The 17,745-nt window shown below is 35.5% G+C and overlaps 2 protein-coding genes across 2 annotated transcripts in view; one reads left to right on the top strand and one right to left on the bottom strand.

Moving 5' to 3' along the window:
• Positions 1 to 6,145, bottom strand: part of LOC126775922 (dynein beta chain, ciliary-like) — a 30,974-nt gene extending 24,829 nt beyond the window's left edge. Inside the window, exons 1-16 of the mRNA XM_050498089.1 lie at positions 6,137 to 6,145; positions 5,957 to 6,061; positions 5,263 to 5,433; positions 4,587 to 4,757; positions 4,419 to 4,507; positions 3,892 to 3,995; positions 3,580 to 3,768; positions 3,126 to 3,299; positions 2,664 to 2,799; positions 2,023 to 2,251; positions 1,528 to 1,719; positions 1,241 to 1,375; positions 853 to 989; positions 534 to 723; positions 331 to 432; positions 102 to 255 (exon numbers count right to left, since the gene is read on the bottom strand). Coding sequence (XP_050354046.1) covers positions 102 to 255; positions 331 to 432; positions 534 to 723; positions 853 to 989; positions 1,241 to 1,375; positions 1,528 to 1,719; positions 2,023 to 2,251; positions 2,664 to 2,799; positions 3,126 to 3,299; positions 3,580 to 3,768; positions 3,892 to 3,995; positions 4,419 to 4,507; positions 4,587 to 4,757; positions 5,263 to 5,433; positions 5,957 to 6,061; positions 6,137 to 6,145 — 2,287 coding nt within the window. The remainder of the gene's footprint in view (positions 1 to 101; positions 256 to 330; positions 433 to 533; positions 724 to 852; positions 990 to 1,240; positions 1,376 to 1,527; positions 1,720 to 2,022; positions 2,252 to 2,663; positions 2,800 to 3,125; positions 3,300 to 3,579; positions 3,769 to 3,891; positions 3,996 to 4,418; positions 4,508 to 4,586; positions 4,758 to 5,262; positions 5,434 to 5,956; positions 6,062 to 6,136) is intronic.
• An 895-nt stretch (positions 6,146 to 7,040) lies between these two features.
• Positions 7,041 to 17,724, top strand: LOC126775952 (DNA replication licensing factor Mcm5). Its single transcript, XM_050498169.1, has 13 exons — positions 7,041 to 7,279; positions 7,365 to 7,512; positions 7,806 to 7,913; positions 8,144 to 8,316; positions 8,866 to 8,944; positions 9,269 to 9,427; positions 9,629 to 9,866; positions 15,594 to 15,787; positions 16,041 to 16,181; positions 16,421 to 16,597; positions 16,784 to 17,028; positions 17,164 to 17,306; positions 17,426 to 17,724. The coding sequence occupies exons 1-13, from the start codon at positions 7,125 to 7,127 to the stop codon at positions 17,653 to 17,655; spliced, it is 2,190 nt and encodes a 729-aa protein (XP_050354126.1). The 5' UTR covers positions 7,041 to 7,124; the 3' UTR covers positions 17,656 to 17,724.
• Positions 17,725 to 17,745: the final 21 nt, after the last annotated feature.

Below are 17,745 nucleotides of genomic sequence, written 5' to 3'. Positions count from 1 at the left end.
CTAGATGCGACATTGTAAAAACGCAAGTTAGTATTAGTTATTTTCCGCATTTCTTGTTAGGCTTAAAAGTCGTTAAATTAAATTATTATGACACAACTTACAATCATCATTCCATGTAAGCTCTTCAACACCTCTACCAAGAAGATGATCTATTGCCGATATTTCTTTTTCAATCAGAGCTACTTCTGTTTCATGGCTTCCCTCCCGTATCGCATTGTACCACGCTATGGCACGGTTAAGGCGATTCATATCGTACTGCACGTACAAAATAAATGTTTAAAAATTCACAAAGAAACCTGAAGGGACCTGTGTCTAACAAATAATACCAACCTGCAACTTTTCATTTCTTGCGTACAAATCTAATCCATCCTGCGGGATACCTTGTTTTTCCAAATACTTCATATACCGAATCTCTCGCAACAGCATCACCAACTTTATATAAAAACATCAAGAAAATATTTATAAATAATATTATATTACTTGTTTTCTATTTCTTGTTGAAAATAAATTATCTGATTTTAATTTTTACGTACCTCAGAGCTAAAATTGTTTCTAACAAAAGGAGGATCGCGGTATATTAAGTTTTTGGCGAGGTGCGTTTTACAAATATTAGGTACAGTTGTACACCACTGCTTAAACTGTCGATCTTCTAGTTGATTGAGGTAACTTAACATTTCATTATGTTTTTGTTTCAGATATAAAGCGTTTTCTGAGTCAGTGATTCTTAAATAACAACATAATAATTATTCACGAAGCATCATTTAACATACTCGTAATATGCATGAGATTGCCCTTACAGACTTAACATAAAACAAATTAGCTTAGAATATTTAAAGTACGACGTGTGCTTACGGGTCTTCGAATAAAATAAAATCTTCCATTGGCGTTTGAATTCTTTTTCGTAACTTATGAATCCACCACATTATTCCACCCACAGGAGGCAGATAAGGATCTACCATTGGTCTCTCTACGCCTTTAGGGTTCAATTTCTGTAAAGGAAAATATTTTAACACAGCAACAGTTCGATGTGAAAACTATATTAAACCGAAACTCAGAAAATTACATGGTAGTTAATAAAAATTGTTTTAATTTCATTGAATTTACGAGTACAATTAACTCACAATAACAGCGTGTGAATGCCCCACTGCTGGGCTAAGGCCTCCTCTCCCTTTTTGAGGAGAAGGTATGGAGCAATTAACTTAAATATTCTTAATGATTTATAAATCTAAGTTTCACTTACAGCCATTTCTTCGTCAAATATCTCTTTAACCGCATCTAGATTTGAATGCATGAAATCTAGTAATTTAGCCACTTTAGGTTTTAATTCATTTTTGATGATTGGTCTATGGTACAGATCTCCTATTATTTGGAAAAACTGAAAAAAAAGTATTCCACCATAGTCCAAATATCTAAAGCATTGAATACGTAATATAAGCCATTTATTGGATAAAACGTCCAAAATGCATAGTACATATTTCCTGATAAATTTTAAAATTATTACACTTATTTAGAATACATTGTACGTGCCTTATAGAAATGTTCCAAATCATGACATTCGTCTAAACCCTGGGAGAATAGTGAAGCGAGTCTTCTATCAACGTCCTCTAATACCGCCATATGTTTATCATAATCTGATAAAAACCTTGTATCTTCAGGATCTGCAGGGTCGTAGGTAATATTGCCAAGATTTTGATAAATGAAAGTGTATTCTTCCAATACCTAACAAATTTCTCTAGATATTATACATCACGAAAAAAAGCAATTAGATTAAAAGTTATCAATCATCAATTCCTAATTATATTAAATCGATTATAATAAATTACAAATTATTTAAAATATTTGCCTGAATTTTTTTTTTAAGTTTGTACAATACAAACTTAAAAAAAAATAACCCTTTCGAAATAGTTGCAAATTAACATGCGACTACAAAGATAAGTAAGACTATCGCCATGCTGTGTAATCTTTGTAGGCGAAAGCTAAAAGAAAACTACATGTCAACTATATTTTTACTACAATAGTTACCTTCATACACTCCGTGCTCAATATCTTGCCTCTAAGGCCTGAAAACTCTACTTTTTCCAATTTAAATATTTCGACGGTAGCTTCTACAATATTTTCGATCATCTTTAGTCTGTTCATGAAGGTGTTAAAACGCATGAAGACGCGGTCGAAGTCAAAGGACCATCGAACGGGCATAACGCCCGGTGGAAAGAATGTGTGAACTTTATCACGATTCATTTCATAGGTATCGCTGTAATTAAACAATTTTGTTATAAAATTTATTGTAGCAATATTTTTAACAAGAACACTCGATGCTTGTCTCTCACGTCGAAGGTTGTGGGTTCGATTTCCACCCAGGACAAATATTTGTGTGCATGAACGTGTCTGGTTGTCCTGAGTCTGTGTGTAATTATCTATATAAGTATGTATTTACAAAAGAAAAATAGTATATGTAGTATATCAGTTGTCTGGTTTCCATAGTACAAGCTCTGTACAAGCTTAATTTGGGATCAGATGGCCGTGTGTGATTAATATTTTATTATTATTATTATAATATAGTTTTGGATGTTTCCCAAAAATATTTTTGTATGAGTTAACATCAGACAAAAAATTCAATAATTTGAGTAATGCTTTTTAAAAATGCTACATATGAAGAAACTTACATAAAATGATTAAGAACACCCATCGCCTTTCTTAATTTTATCAACTGTTCATCAGCATCGCCTTGGAATATTGATATGGGGTCTACCGAATTCGTACATTGTTGAATCACTAGATTGCATACTTCACGTAATAACGCTAAAATATATTAAAATATTTAACGAATACAAATGTATGAAAAAATAAAAATAGTTTTGAAAATGTAAAAAAATTAAGTTGTGAATTAAAAACATTTTTGATTTTTCGTTCTGCTACCTATTTCTTACTAAACATAATATTTTACATATATATCAAAATTTGACAAGAACGTGTTATTGACGCAAATAAATACAATAATACCCTTTCAATTATTTGCTTACTATAATTTATAACTGAAGCAAAATAAAATTATATCATTACATTAAGTTGATATTCTTTAAGAAGATACTATAGGTAGTATTAATTATTAATCAACGAATTCTTACGTATTAACTTTTCCACATTACAATAATATCGTGAATTTCCCCAAAGTAACCCAATACAGTGAAACATTGGTCTTATAAGAGCTTTCGCATCAAAAAAATCACTTCCTTCAAAGCTTTCGAAATGTTGTATCAAAGGCTTCTGATAAACATAAATATCTCTGCATTCTATTATGGCTGAAAGTAAACAGTGGAAATGAATTTCAAAATTATCGAAATGTCAAAACAAATACTTATAATATACCCAGAACTAGATGCTAAATGCAAAACATGCGGGGCTTGAGATGAAATTCACATTGAGGAATCTGTTGAAAACTTTATAAAGCCATGTTATAACAGTCCACTTACCATAATGTGTAATAATTTATAAGAAGATGTCTTCTGCAGAATTAGTTTGCATTTACTTAAAATTGAACAATAGTTAAGTAAAAGCATTCTTGGTATCCGCAATACTTACCGGCTACTACATTAGTGAGCATTGATTTGAAACAAGCAAGGTACACGCTGCGAGTAGACTCCAAATAGTGTGCCATTCGTTTAACTCGAGGGTCCCGTAATTGCGAGTATATGCCTTCCAAGTTACGAAGTCTATGTGTATAGAATTCTATATCTGCATTTGGTAGAGGGAACTTGGTTCTCTTAAATGCTAGGTGCAAAAAAACAAAGTACGCTTTTCAGTTATAAGTACTCGAATTACCAACTACATCATTAATATTTTAGTATAGAAAATCAAAATCTATAAAAAACCGAAATATATATATATATATACCGATATATGAATCTTCTTGCAACAGATCGTAAATTTGCTGCGCCCATTTTATGATGGCACCTTCTATGTTAGTCTTCAAATATAAGTCGACGTCTTCTGAATCACTAAAATATTTAATGGGGTTTTTATATACGTTGTAAAGTAACCTTGTTTAGGTTGCTTTTAACAAAATAACAACTTTTTATTTTAGATTTGCCAACTATTGCTGTTCACTATTAATTTAACATACAGGTATCCTAGTTTTAAATGTTAATATATAAATATTATTATCTAACGTCGCAATAATATATAACGTTTATGATAACAATATTTATTACATTAAGGCGTAAAATATTCCTTTTATAACATAAAAAAGAGAGAGAATTATTCTTAATTAAATCCAAACAAAAGTATTATTATATTAAAGTATCCTACTAAGTTACAATAGTATCTTACCTCCTAGGATAACGTACGAAGCGAGCAGCCTTTGATGATTCACAAAAACACAAATATTATAATAAACTATTAACTCGTATTATCAGAATTACCTTTCCTTTAATCTAGCTTCTGCGTGGTATATATTTTCTACACCTTCAGGCATCGGTAGCATTATTTGACTAGACATTTCTCCCTTAAGCTATAAACAGAAAAAGATAAAATACGACAACATTATTATACATAATATCATGTATAATGTAAGACGTGAAATAACATACTTGATGCATCAAATTCCTCAACTCGTTGACGTGTCTTTTCATGTCGTTCTGTACTATCTTCGGCCAACCTTTCTGGTTTTCAGGATTACAGAGCAAAGGACCGATAACTTCGTCGGCCATCACGCTCAAATCCATTAAAACGTTTCCAGATATTTCACCTATTGTAAGACCCTAAAAAGTATAAGCAGTTCATAAAAAATATATAAGTGTAGCAATAACTTAAGGCGTCATATATATATATATATATATATATATATATATATATATATATATATATATATATATGTAAATATATATATATATATATATATATATATATATATATATATATATATATATATATATATATATATATATATATAAGTATATATGTGACGCCTTAATATATAAATAAAAATATTCAAATTTGCAAAAGGTTCCTCTGTCGTACACTAATATATATATATATATGCTAAAATTAATAAGTATTATATTTGTAGCTGGTTTAAACTACTTCTCTCTATAGTCGCCTTGCAAAGATAATTTATTCTATATATTAAGTATTTGAAATATCATCATTAGAAGTACTCCAAAGGGAGTAATGGATGAAAACATATTGTGTAATAATAAAGTAAAATATTTTACTATATAAACAATAGTTTAATTGCTTTAATACCACTTTAAACCTAAAACCAACCTTCCGGATGTTTGTCTGCGTTATTTTGTCGTCTATATTTCGTAAAAAATAAACCATCTTTCCTCTGTTTATAGGTGGAAAATTCGTAGCGCAAGTTAATAAGCCGGCCGTGTTTATACGAAAAACAATTATATCAAACTTCGGCATCTCGAAGAATTTGAATAAGATGTGCTGTAAAAATATAACAATTTATATTGATTAAAGTATTTTACATAAATTATTTGAATGTACCCTTCATGGCTTTAGTAAAATATTTTAATGGCTATTAACTAGCTCGTTAGTCTAATTACTAGATTGTTTCAGAGCTCAACGTTCTATGTTCAAGCCCCGGGTCGAGCAAATAATAAAAGTATTGGATTTTACGTATTTAAGTATTTTTACATATAGAATCGAAGTATTTTTACAAATAGATATCAAGACACCTCGATTGCAGCTTTAAGTCAGGAAAATGTCAGTATTTACACTCGTTCTTCGAAAAAATCTGTCCAATCGGATTACACTAATGAAGGAACAGTGCATACACACACGCACGAACATGGACATGCTCTCGCACACACCCACACACATACAGAAGTGCACCCTCACTTGTGTTTGCGTACACACTAATGCACTATTCTATGTCGGCATTAAAACTAATTTTGGCACTACATAATTAATTCGAAGCACTTCTCTACGCTATCTTGCTGCAAATTACCCTTTCATCTCCTGTGATAAATTTTGTCCATTTTTCAATTTTTTGTTTCAGAGATCTTAAAATATATTCACTCATAAACTCTAAACGAGTATCAACATCTTCTTTCTGCAAAACAAATAGAATTATGAATAATTGTTTTAAGGTATAAATACAAATATAATCAATGTACCAAACACTTACATCACCCATTTTATCAGATCTATTTTTCCTTTCTTAACACAAATTCTGCATTAATAGTTCAACAAAATATAAATTGGTAGGTATCATAATATTGTTATTAATAACTATATTAAAATAAACAATTAAAACACAGTGTTTTCTACTTTTATTATATAAAAAGTTCTCTGTTATTCCTATAAGCAAATAATGACAAATCTAAACCAATTGAAATCGTTGCCTAGCAACATTTTTATTATTTAATCGAATTTGGAATCATCGGTTTGTACTTGTCTTAATACTAATATTTCAAGTTGTAGACACGCTGGAGAGTTGTATATTTCATCTTAATATAGGTACTAGCATACATATAATATTATGTTTATAAATTGAATACGCTAGTCTCAGAAACTAGTCGGATTATTATTGCTTAGGTATATTTTTTCCTACAATTCTTGTATTCGTTGCAGTTCGTATATATCCTACGTCTTCTCCGAGTTGTGAGATAAACCGAATCCTTAATTTTGTGGCATTTTGCCTTGAAGTAAACGGACAATTATTTATTTTTCTTTGCCTTCTATTTTCTTTATACAAAACAACAACAACTGTAAATGACTATACTTCTTTATATATTTCCGGTCAATTACAAGTGGTGTATGACTTATGGATATTCCGACATTAATAGACCGATTATAATATTTGAGAAAATTGTTTAATGGCCATTATATAAACGCGAAACAAACGCCATTTAAGCTGATCAGAGACCCTATTTTGGAAGTTTGTTGTACTGTTTATACTGATTGGGGTGAATAATGCAGTATCTTTGCCTTTTCGATGAAGATGCAACATATAAAATTAGAGACGTATGATCGAAAAGTATGATCTGTCAAATGTCAATTTTCGCGCCATTCTCGTAACTCATCAAACGTATAGAGACTTTAGATTGTGAATTCCATTTCTTTTTATAATAACAAGCATATTTAAATTAGTTTTATATAAACTGTAGTAAACAATGGAGGGATTTGATGATCCTGGTGTATTTTTTTCGGATAATTTTGGTGTTGATGATCATGAATCTCAAGATCAAATTAACCTACAAGCAGTTAAGAAAAAATTCAAAGAGTTTATTCGCCAATTTCATACAGGAAATTTTAACTTTAAATACAGGTACACACAATAGTTAATTGTATTTATAGTTTGCCTTAAAAATAGGTTAACGATAGTGATATGTAAACAATATTTAACTTTTCAGGGATGCTTTAAAACGTAATTACAACTTACAACAGTACTGGGTTGAAATTAACATTGAAGATTTGTCTAGCTTCGATGAAGTATTAGCCGAGAAACTGTATAAAAAACCAACAGAACATTTACCTATTTTAGAAGAAGCTGCAAAAGAGGTAACTTTCATATTAAAAATCTTGTTTTATCAAAGTATGTATGTAAATAAATATGTGTAATATTTATTTACATACATACTTTGAAAATTTATTATTATAACTATAATATATTAATAATTAGAAATCTTATACTTCAAAAGAATGTTTAAAACTATTCCGTTTTCCCATACAATGTTATTGTTTATCTTTCCATTATACTTTATGCAATATCGTTTGATAGCTCCTACACATAGTTTCAACAAAAATACTGTTTATTTTTTACTTATAAGTGTGTAATTTGTTTATTGTTATAGTTAGCTGATGAGCTGACTGCACCAAGACCAGAAGGTGAAGAGAAAGTAGAAGATATACAAGTGTTGCTTTTATCAGATGCTCATGCATCAAACTTAAGAGAACTTAAGGTATTACAATATTCTTACTATTTTAACAGGCTTTCTTAAAAGCAATCATAATAGCATTCAAATTAAAAGAATAGTTATTAAAATAGCAATGGACTAGTAAAAATCTTTGCAGTTTAAATAAGTCATTATACTTTTACGTCTAGTATTAATTTGAACTGCCTAGCTAACACTTTGTATAATATTATTAAGTATACAATGGGTCGGACTATTATATTTATTTAATTTTTCAGTCTGAAACCGTCTCAAGACTTGTTAAGATACCTGGAATAGTAATCTCAGCATCGGGTATAAAGGCGAAAGCTACTAAAATATCAATTCAGTGCAGATCTTGCCGAAATGTTATTCCCAATCTGCCTGTTAAGCCAGGCCTAGAGGGGTATGTGATGCCGAGGAAATGCAACACGTAAGTACTATTGTCATTTTATTATGATGGAAAAAATTCAACACGGAGTGAATGAAGGGTAAAATAGTTTTTGACAATCTGTTTGTCGTGGTTGGTAGGTACCTGCCTTTCACGCCGGTTGTGGGTTGGATTCCCACCCAGGACAGACATTTGTGTGCATGAACATGTCTGTTTGTCCTGATTCTGGGTGTAATTATCTATATAAGTATGTATTTACAAAAGAAAAGTAGTATATGTAGTATATCAGTTGTCTGGTTTCCATGACACAAGCTCTGCTTAATTTGGGATCAGATGGCCGTGTGTGAATAAAGTCCCAGGATATTATTATTATAATAGTAATAACATTGACATTGTTAATAATAAAAAGTTTTCTATTGATAATGATCGGCTTAATTTGCAATTTTCTATACTAATAATAAATGTATTGCCTAATTGTTTTATATAAAATATTTACGTTATCTGTTACTATGATAAAAATACTTAACACGCAATAAAATATTTATATGAAATTTTCAAAGTATTAAATTATTATTTGTACTATTATTTTAGAGAACAAGCAGGAAGACCAAAATGTCCATTGGATCCATATTTCATTATACCAGACAAGTGTAAATGTATTGATTATCAGGTAAATTAATTGGATATACTATTTTTTTATTAACATATTGGTAAGAAAAATAAGAGATTATTTTGTGAAAAATAAACTAATTTACTTATTGACTACAAAATGAAACTCATCAAAACTTATAATAAATTCTTATGATTCTCAGATACATGTATTACAGTTGCTGCAACCTAAACATAACTTGAATCAGATAAAAATTTTCTATTATATTTTTCTCGAAAATCATGTTTACAAAAATCATTTGTGTTATATTACAGTCATATTTATATTATATTACAGTTAGTTTTATACATACAAAATATATTTTTACATATTATTATGGTACAGGTACTAAAACTTCAAGAGGCCCCCGAAATGATACCACAGGGAGAGATGCCGCGTCACTTGACCGTGTACTGCGAGCGCGTGCTCTGTGAGCGAGTAGCTCCCGGCGCACGAGTCACTGTGCTGGGAATATATTCTATCAAAAAGATTTCTAAAATTGGGGTAAGATTTATTGATTTGATACTCTTAAATTATACCTTCTGTATATATAATGCTGCTAACATTTTTACTAAATGAATTTGCGCAATAGGTTCTTCAATAATTTTTTTAAATTACTTTTCATAATTAAATAATTGATTAATAAGAAAACATTGGTACAAATTAAAATGTAATTAACATAATTAATTTTGACTTCATTTACAGAGAGAAGGTCGAGAGAAGGGTTCAGTAGGTGTGCGCTCTTCCTACCTTCGTGCAGTAGGCCTTACAGCAGAAGAAGGAGTCACTGGTGGCCTCCAACCTTTCACTGCTGAAGAAGAAGAACAGTTTAGGAGACTAGCAGCGGCCCCAGATGTTTATGAAAGAATTGCAAAATCTATAGCTCCTAGTGTTTTTGGTGCCACTGATATGAAAAAAGCTATAGCCTGTTTATTGTTTGGAGGTATTTATATCTTAAATAATATGGTATATATTCCTCCCATCACACCTCCCATTTAAGATCTGATGTTATGATTATAAGCCTTTTATTTCTGAGGTAGTCCAGTTTGAGTATGTTAGGCAACTGCTAGATGTCATCTCATCTTACCATATTATCTTCTTTTGTCTATCTATTTCTAATCCTGTCTAATATCTTTTTGACTTTTTTCTCTCTACCCTCTCGAGAAGAAACAGTGTTGAAAATCGCGTCCAATATTTTGTCTTGTATAAAATATAAATCATACGAAAAGTGACCTATACTTAGTTCTAACGTGTCTATTTAATATAAATACAAGTACCTAAATAATAAACATCGCTAAAAAACCACGATAGTGAAGTGCAGTGAAAGTCAAAATACCATAACGGTTTTTCGTGTCGGATTTGATACCCCGTGTTATAAAATTCAGCAAAATGAAGTGCTTTCAATGTGAAAATGATCACACGGATGAAAATGCGGTGCAGTGTGATGGTTGCAAAAGAAACATATGCTTACAATGCAGTAATTTAACGAGCAGTGAGGCGCGCGTAATGGGATTAAAAGGCAAACGTACACTCCTATATTTGTGCCCGCCGTGCCGTGAAGCTTTGTTCCAGGTGCCAAAACTTATCAAATCCTATGATGGACTGCGGGATGAAGTGAACGACATAAAGAAACAGCTATCTGAGTCGAAAACAGCACCATCACCCGCGCCGGTACCGTCGATTACTTCGCTTCCTGATACCAACGCATTGCTCGAGGAACTAGCAGAACGTGAACGAAGAGCTAACAACGTCATTATGGTTGGCATTAAGGAGAGTGAATCTGACAATAACAGTGATAGAATTTCATATGATGAGTTATGTGTAAAGAAAATCCTATCTGATATTAATACGGAAAGTGACCATTCTCTAAGTGTAGTGAGGGTGCTGCGCCTGGGTCGCCGCGAGCCTGGCTGTGGAAAGCCTCGTCCAATCAAGGTGGTGTTCGGATCCCGCCAAGATTCTCTTTGGGTGCTTAAGAACAAAAGTAAGCTCAAAAAGGAGGTAAGAGTATATGATGATAAAACACCTAAACAGCGTGAGGAATTGAACAAACTCCGTGAGAATCTGAAAGTTAGGATCGAAAAAGGAGAAAAGGACCTTACTATAAAATATATAAGAGGCACCCCTAAGATTATTCACCAAAAAAACTAGCAAACGAACATAAGAATCCTTATTCGAATCTCACTTTCATGTAAACTAATTTATTTTCTCTACCCCCAAAATTTGATCTTTTCCTACTTTATGTGAACATAAACAATCCTTGTATTGTGATTCTTACAGAAACATGGCTTAATTACAAGGACCGCAATAGTACTTACAACATACCGGGCTATACTTTGTTCAGAGCTGACCGAAAGCATAAAAAGAAAAAGTCTGAAGGTAAAACTAGAGGAGGCGGTGTGGCAATGTATGTGAAAGACTGTGTGAATGGTGTGCCAATTGTGGCCAGACTGAACAACAAATATATGAGTGACGATATAGAAGCACTCTTTATTGACATTCAGTGTGACACACACCATTTTCTCGTTGTAGGTGCATACAGACCAGATGATAAAGATGAAAATATATGGAGGCCTCGGGATATAAAACTGCTCTCCAGAATTTCTGAAGCCTCTGAAAATAACACAGTAATTGTGGCTGGTGACTTCAATTACCCATCTTTAAAATGGCCTTTACATACCGATCAATGTCTATCAGGACCAGAGGAGCTCTTTGTCAACATGTATTTAAATAGTAACCTCGTCCAATTGGTTCACAGCCCTACAAGGTTTCGACAATGTCAGGAGTCATCTCTACTCGACCTAATATTGGTCAACGAGGATACACTCATAAATGAAATAAATCATAAACCTCCGATTGGGAAAAGCGATCACTGTGTACTGGAATTTAATCTACAACTTCTACTTAAAAAAAAGGATATAAACCCAAAAATAAAACGATACTACCAATTTGTTGAGTTTGAAAAATACAATTCCGACTTGGAGAAATATCTTAAGGAAATAAATTTCTCAGCTGATACTGCACAACTGTGGTTGAGTATTTCAGATGCTATCAATAAAGCCTCTAACATACACGCCCCGGAGAAGAAAGTAAAAAATAAAACCAAAAATAAACCATGGATAAATAAGGATATATTAAAACTAGTTACGGAAAAGAAGACACAATGGGACATATACAAACTTAATAGGACTAATGAAAACTACATGAAGTATAGAGAGGTTAATAACAATTGTGTATCCCTATCCAGGAAGCAAAGAAACATCTACGAAGAAAAAATACTTGAGCTTGGAGACAAAAGTTTTTACTCATATATCCGTCGATGTGCCACCGATAAAGTGACTATTCCACCAGCATTGCGTAATCACCAAGGTGACTTGGTAACAGAACCAAGTGATATTGCTGATGTCTTTGCGGAAGAATTCCAGAAAGCCTACTGTAAGGAGCCAGACACGAACCAATGTACTGATATTACTACAATAAATAAGGTAAAAAATAGCTTATGTGACATAACATTTTCAGTTGATGATGTGGAAAAAACCATCCGAAATCTAAACACCCAATCCTCACCTGGACCTGATCAAATACCGAGTTGTATTCTTAAACCATGTGTCAAAACGATAGCTCCAGCTTTGACTATTCTTATGAATACATCTTTTCAGAGTGAATATCTTCCACAAGACTGGAAACACGCAATAGTAACACCTATATACAAAAAAGGTGATAAAACTCAACCTGAGAATTTCCGACCCATCAGCCTCACTAGTATTATCATTAAGATCATGGAAAAAATTATTAGCAATCAACTGATGCAGTTCTTAAGCCGTGAATGTATTATATCACCTAGGCAGCATGGATTTGTGCAGAAAAGATCAACCATAACCAATCTTCTTTCATGTGTTCACCCATGGACAAAAGACCTTGATAAAAATATACCGGTTGACGTTGTTTACCTGGACTTCGAACGTGCCTTTGACAGAGTTCCCCACAAACGGCTTCTAAAGAAACTGGAACATATTGGTGTGAGGGGTGCGCTACTAAATTGGATAGAAAACTATCTTTCAGATAGAACATTCCAAGTACGGGTTGGTAACTCCTTATCACAACGGAAACAAGTGCTTAGCGGCGTCCCCCAGGGATCAGTACTCTCTGCCTATCTATTTGGCATTTACATAACAGACTTGGTAGAACTTATAAAATCTCAAGCAGCATTCTTTGCTGACGATGGAAAATTCTTTGCTAACCCTCTAATAAGCTCAGGGCAACTACAAGATGACCTTAACAGAATCCAGGAGTGGACCAAGGATTGGATCATTAGTCTCAACACATCCAAATGCAGTGTTCTTCATCTTGGCCGAACTAACCCTAAAATGGTGTACAGTTTGAAGGAGAAGATCATTGAATCTGTTAATGTCCAGAGAGACCTTGGTGTACTTATAACATCTGATTTGAAGTGGGAAAAGCACATAATTACAATAGTTAAGAAAGCAAACTCATTTATTTATGTAATTAGGAGGTCCTTTCAAATGATGACAATTGGAGTATTTCTAAAAATTTATAAAACGTACATAAGACCATTATTAGAATATGCCTTTCAAATTTGGAATCCCTACTACCAAAAAGACATAAATTTACTGGAAAATGTACAAAGAAAAGCTACCAAGATACCACATGTTCTACGCCGTAAATCATACCAAGAGAGACTCCATGCTTTACAATTTACAACCCTTGAAGAAAGACGCCTACGCGGTGACCTAATCGAAACATACAAAATCCTTAACCACCACTATGACTTACCAGATATACAGAATATCTACAACCCTAAAAACAACGATAGAACATATAGAGGGCACCAAACAAAGTTAAACAGAACTCCAACCTGTAAACAAACTGCACATAACTTCCTAAGTAACAGAGTGGTTTCTAATTGGAACAAGTTACCCGAAGAAATTGTTTTGGCCACTTCAGTTAATGCTTTCAAAAACCGACTTGATACCTGGTTAAAGTCGCAGAAGCTGTCACTTCTGCAAAAATGATTTTTCAACACAATTTACATAGACATATCAGCTTATCAGCTGCTCGTCTATAACTAAATAATAATAATAATAATAATATGCCAGTTAATTAGATGCTTCATTATTCTTGTCTTCTTCATTGCCACATATTTTTTAGCTAGTATCATAAGGTGGTAGGGCTTTGTGCAAGCTCGTCTGAATAGGTACCACCCAATTATCAGATATTCTACCGCAAAACAGCACTACTTGGTATTGTTGTGTTCCGGTTTGAAGGGTAAGTGAGGCAGTGTAATTACAGGCACTGGGGACGTAACATCTTAATTCCCAAGGTTGGTGGCGCATTGGCGATGTAAGTGCCATCACTTATAACATAACATTTCTTACAACGTCTATGGGCGTTGGTGACCACTTACCATCAAGTGGCCCATGTGCTACCGATATATGTATATACCGACCGCCTTTTTTTTTAACGCTGGAAAAACGCATTACACGTTTCCCCCACGGGAACAGTGGGGGGGTATGTGGCACTCGCCGGTGTCCAAGGCGCCGAGTGCGCCCCGAACATCGGGATACCTACTAAAAAACCAGCGCTACCCTTTCCGTCTTAACGAGGAGCGGCAGGAGATCGCTTTCGCATGCTACCGTGGCGCTCTGACGGCTGGCCCGCATATGCGGGCCTTCATTCTCTAGGTTCCTAGGGTACTGTGAACCCCCCCTAGTCCCGGCGGCGCCTATTGTGGCGGGAGGAGAAGTTGCGCATAGCGCCCTTTTCTTCTCCCCGATCTTTTCCGGCGGATCGGATCTGCAGCGGCATCTTCCCGCGCCCGCTCCGCAGCCTCCTTCTGTGACATCACACTATCGCAGAAGGAGATCATCTCCGACCAGCACCCCTCGCTTCCGAGCTTCGCGTCGATGATGCTCAGCAGGTAGAGATCTCCTCCAACAACCGCCGCCAGGGAATGCCTTTGGGGCCCCCACGCGGCACACTCTGTCAGGGTGTGATGTGCCGTGTCGAATGGCGCACCACACTCGTGGCAGGAGGGTGACACCTCCCGCCGCGCTATCTCGTGCAGATACTTACCGAAACAGCCATGTCCGGTAAGCACCTGCGTCAGCCTGAACGAGAGCGTGCCTCGTTTCCTTTTGACCCAGCGACTCAAGTTGGAACGGACCGCCTCCACTGTCGCCATGCCCGCCGTGGGGGACCCCAGGTCCTCTTCCCATCGGGTGATCAGGGCCTGCTGGGCTAGAGCCCTGATCCGCCCGACCTCCGCCGACCCTGGACGGTCGCCGCGTTCCCTCGCCTCGGCCCGGAAGCAGTACAGTTGTACTCGAGCACCTCCGCCTGGAGTTCCCAGGGCGGGTCGCCCGCGAGGAGGGTCGCCGCTGTCCAGGACACCGTACGATATCCCCTGACCGCCCTCACCGCTATGACCTTCTGCGGCTTCCGCAGGATGGCCCGGTTTTGTGCGGTGAGTGCGTCCACCCATATCGGGGCACCGTACAGTGCCATCGACCTCACTACACCGGATAGAGGCGCCGGCATAGCGATCCCGGTCCTCCCACGATATATACCGACCGCCTACCTATACTATAAAAAAGCACAAAATTCGGTTTTTATCATATCATAAATTCCATTTGTCTTATATTAATTACAGGTTCACGAAAGCGACTACCAGATGGCCTCACGAGACGAGGAGATATCAATATTTTATTATTGGGAGACCCTGGAACAGCCAAATCACAGCTGCTTAAGTTTGTAGAGAAAGTAGCCCCTGTAGGAGTTTATACATCCGGTAAAGGCTCTAGTGCAGCTGGTCTTACTGCCTCAGTCATCAGGGATCCTGGAAGCGTAAGTGTAGCATTGTTGTAGGCATCATAATCTTCGCCCACTTATCTACATGAAATCAGTTTTATTAACATAATATAGTTTATTTCAACAATGTATATCCAAAATAACAATTACTGTCCAAAAAGTTAGATATTCACGGTATTTTCAGTTGGAATACTTTTTTGTTTTTTGATTCTTACTATTTTAATGAACAACATTTCTAACCACGACATTTATGAACATAAAAATTATTTATTGCCGAAATTGTCTGCAGCGTAACTTCGTGATGGAGGGCGGCGCCATGGTGCTGGCCGACGGTGGCGTCGTGTGCATCGATGAATTTGATAAGATGCGCGAAGACGATCGAGTCGCCATACACGAGGCCATGGAGCAACAGACTATCTCCATTGCTAAGGTGAAACAATCTTGGAAACTGGATGAAATTGCTTTCAATTAATTTAGTTATGAAAATTTTAACCTTTTTTGCTGTGAGATTGTCCAAGTTGCTTGAAAAATTTACATAGAATCCTATGGAAATCCTGATATTCAACATTTTAATATTTCAAAGATTATTTTTATTCCGCGTTTGTACCATACCATGTTTGATAATAATGATTACATTTTTAATGGCAAATCTTGTGTTCCATGTTCTAGGCGGGTATAACGACTACGTTAAACTCCCGCTGCTCCGTCCTGGCCGCGGCTAACTCTGTGTTTGGGCGATGGGATGACACAAAAGCTGAAGACAACATAGATTTTATGCCCACTATATTATCGAGATTCGATATGATATTTATCGTTAAAGATGAACATGATCAAAACAGGGATATTGTAAGTTACAAATATACTGGATAAATAATAACACTTAATAGACAATAAAATAGTACTGAAACATTGCATGTACAAGACTATGATAGAGCAACAGTTATATCTATGTCCAAATATCGAAAGCAAACACATCCCGAAGTTCTCTTATACATATCTCTGTATTTGATACGACTCCCGTTCTTTTTGCAGACCCTGGCGAAGCACATAATCTCGGTGCACATGGGCGGCCCAAACGCCGAGCGCGCGGCGGCGGCGGGCGAGCTGCCGCTGCCGCTGCTGCGTCGCTACGCCGCATACTGCCGCACGCGCTGCGGACCGCGCCTGTCCGCCAGCGCTGCCGAGCGCCTCGGTGCACGCTACGTGCTGATGCGCTCTGGCGCCTCGCTGCAAGAGCGCCAGACCGACAAGCGCCTCGCCATACCGATCACTGTCCGGTGAGTATCTGCTTTTAACCGATTTTGGTTATTTTTCCACTCCTTGGCCAGTGCCATAGCTTGAAATTATGTAGGTAAAATTAAAGTAACATTGATCGACTACAAATGTAAATTAAAATATTTCTTAATTTACAGTCAACTTGAAGCCATTATTCGAATCTCAGAATCATTGGCAAAAATGCAGCTGCAGCCATTTGCAACAGAATCTCATGTGACTGAGTCTCTACGTTTATTTCAAGTATCTACATTGGACGCAGCCATGACAGGCAGTTTAGCTGGTAAAACTAATTATCTTATTTTACTTCTTGGCATTTTCAACATAACATCGGCTAACCAAATGTTAGTATACTTAGTGTCACAAATATTCGTTTATATACAAAAATCATATATATAATAGGTGCTGAGGGTTTTACGACTGAAGAAGATCACGAAATGCTCTCACGCGTAGAGAAACAGCTGAAGCGCAGATTTGCAGTCGGGTCACAAGTGTCAGAACAAACTATCATCCAGGACTTCCTGCGACAGAAGTACCCTGAAAGGGCCATCATTAAAGTGATACACACAATGATAAGGCGAGGGGAGTTGCAGCATCGTCTACAGAGAAAAATGCTTTACAGACTTTCATGAGTGTATGTTTCAAGTGGTATTTGTATTTTTTAGGATTATTTGATAAGTGAAATAAACAAACAATAATCATTTCAAATTTTATTTAAATCA

The sequence above is a fragment of the Nymphalis io genome, chromosome 19 (assembly GCF_905147045.1).
Source record: "Nymphalis io chromosome 19, ilAglIoxx1.1, whole genome shotgun sequence".
Lineage (NCBI taxonomy): Eukaryota > Metazoa > Arthropoda > Insecta > Lepidoptera > Nymphalidae > Nymphalis > Nymphalis io.
This window is presented reverse-complemented; position numbering and strand designations above follow the sequence as displayed.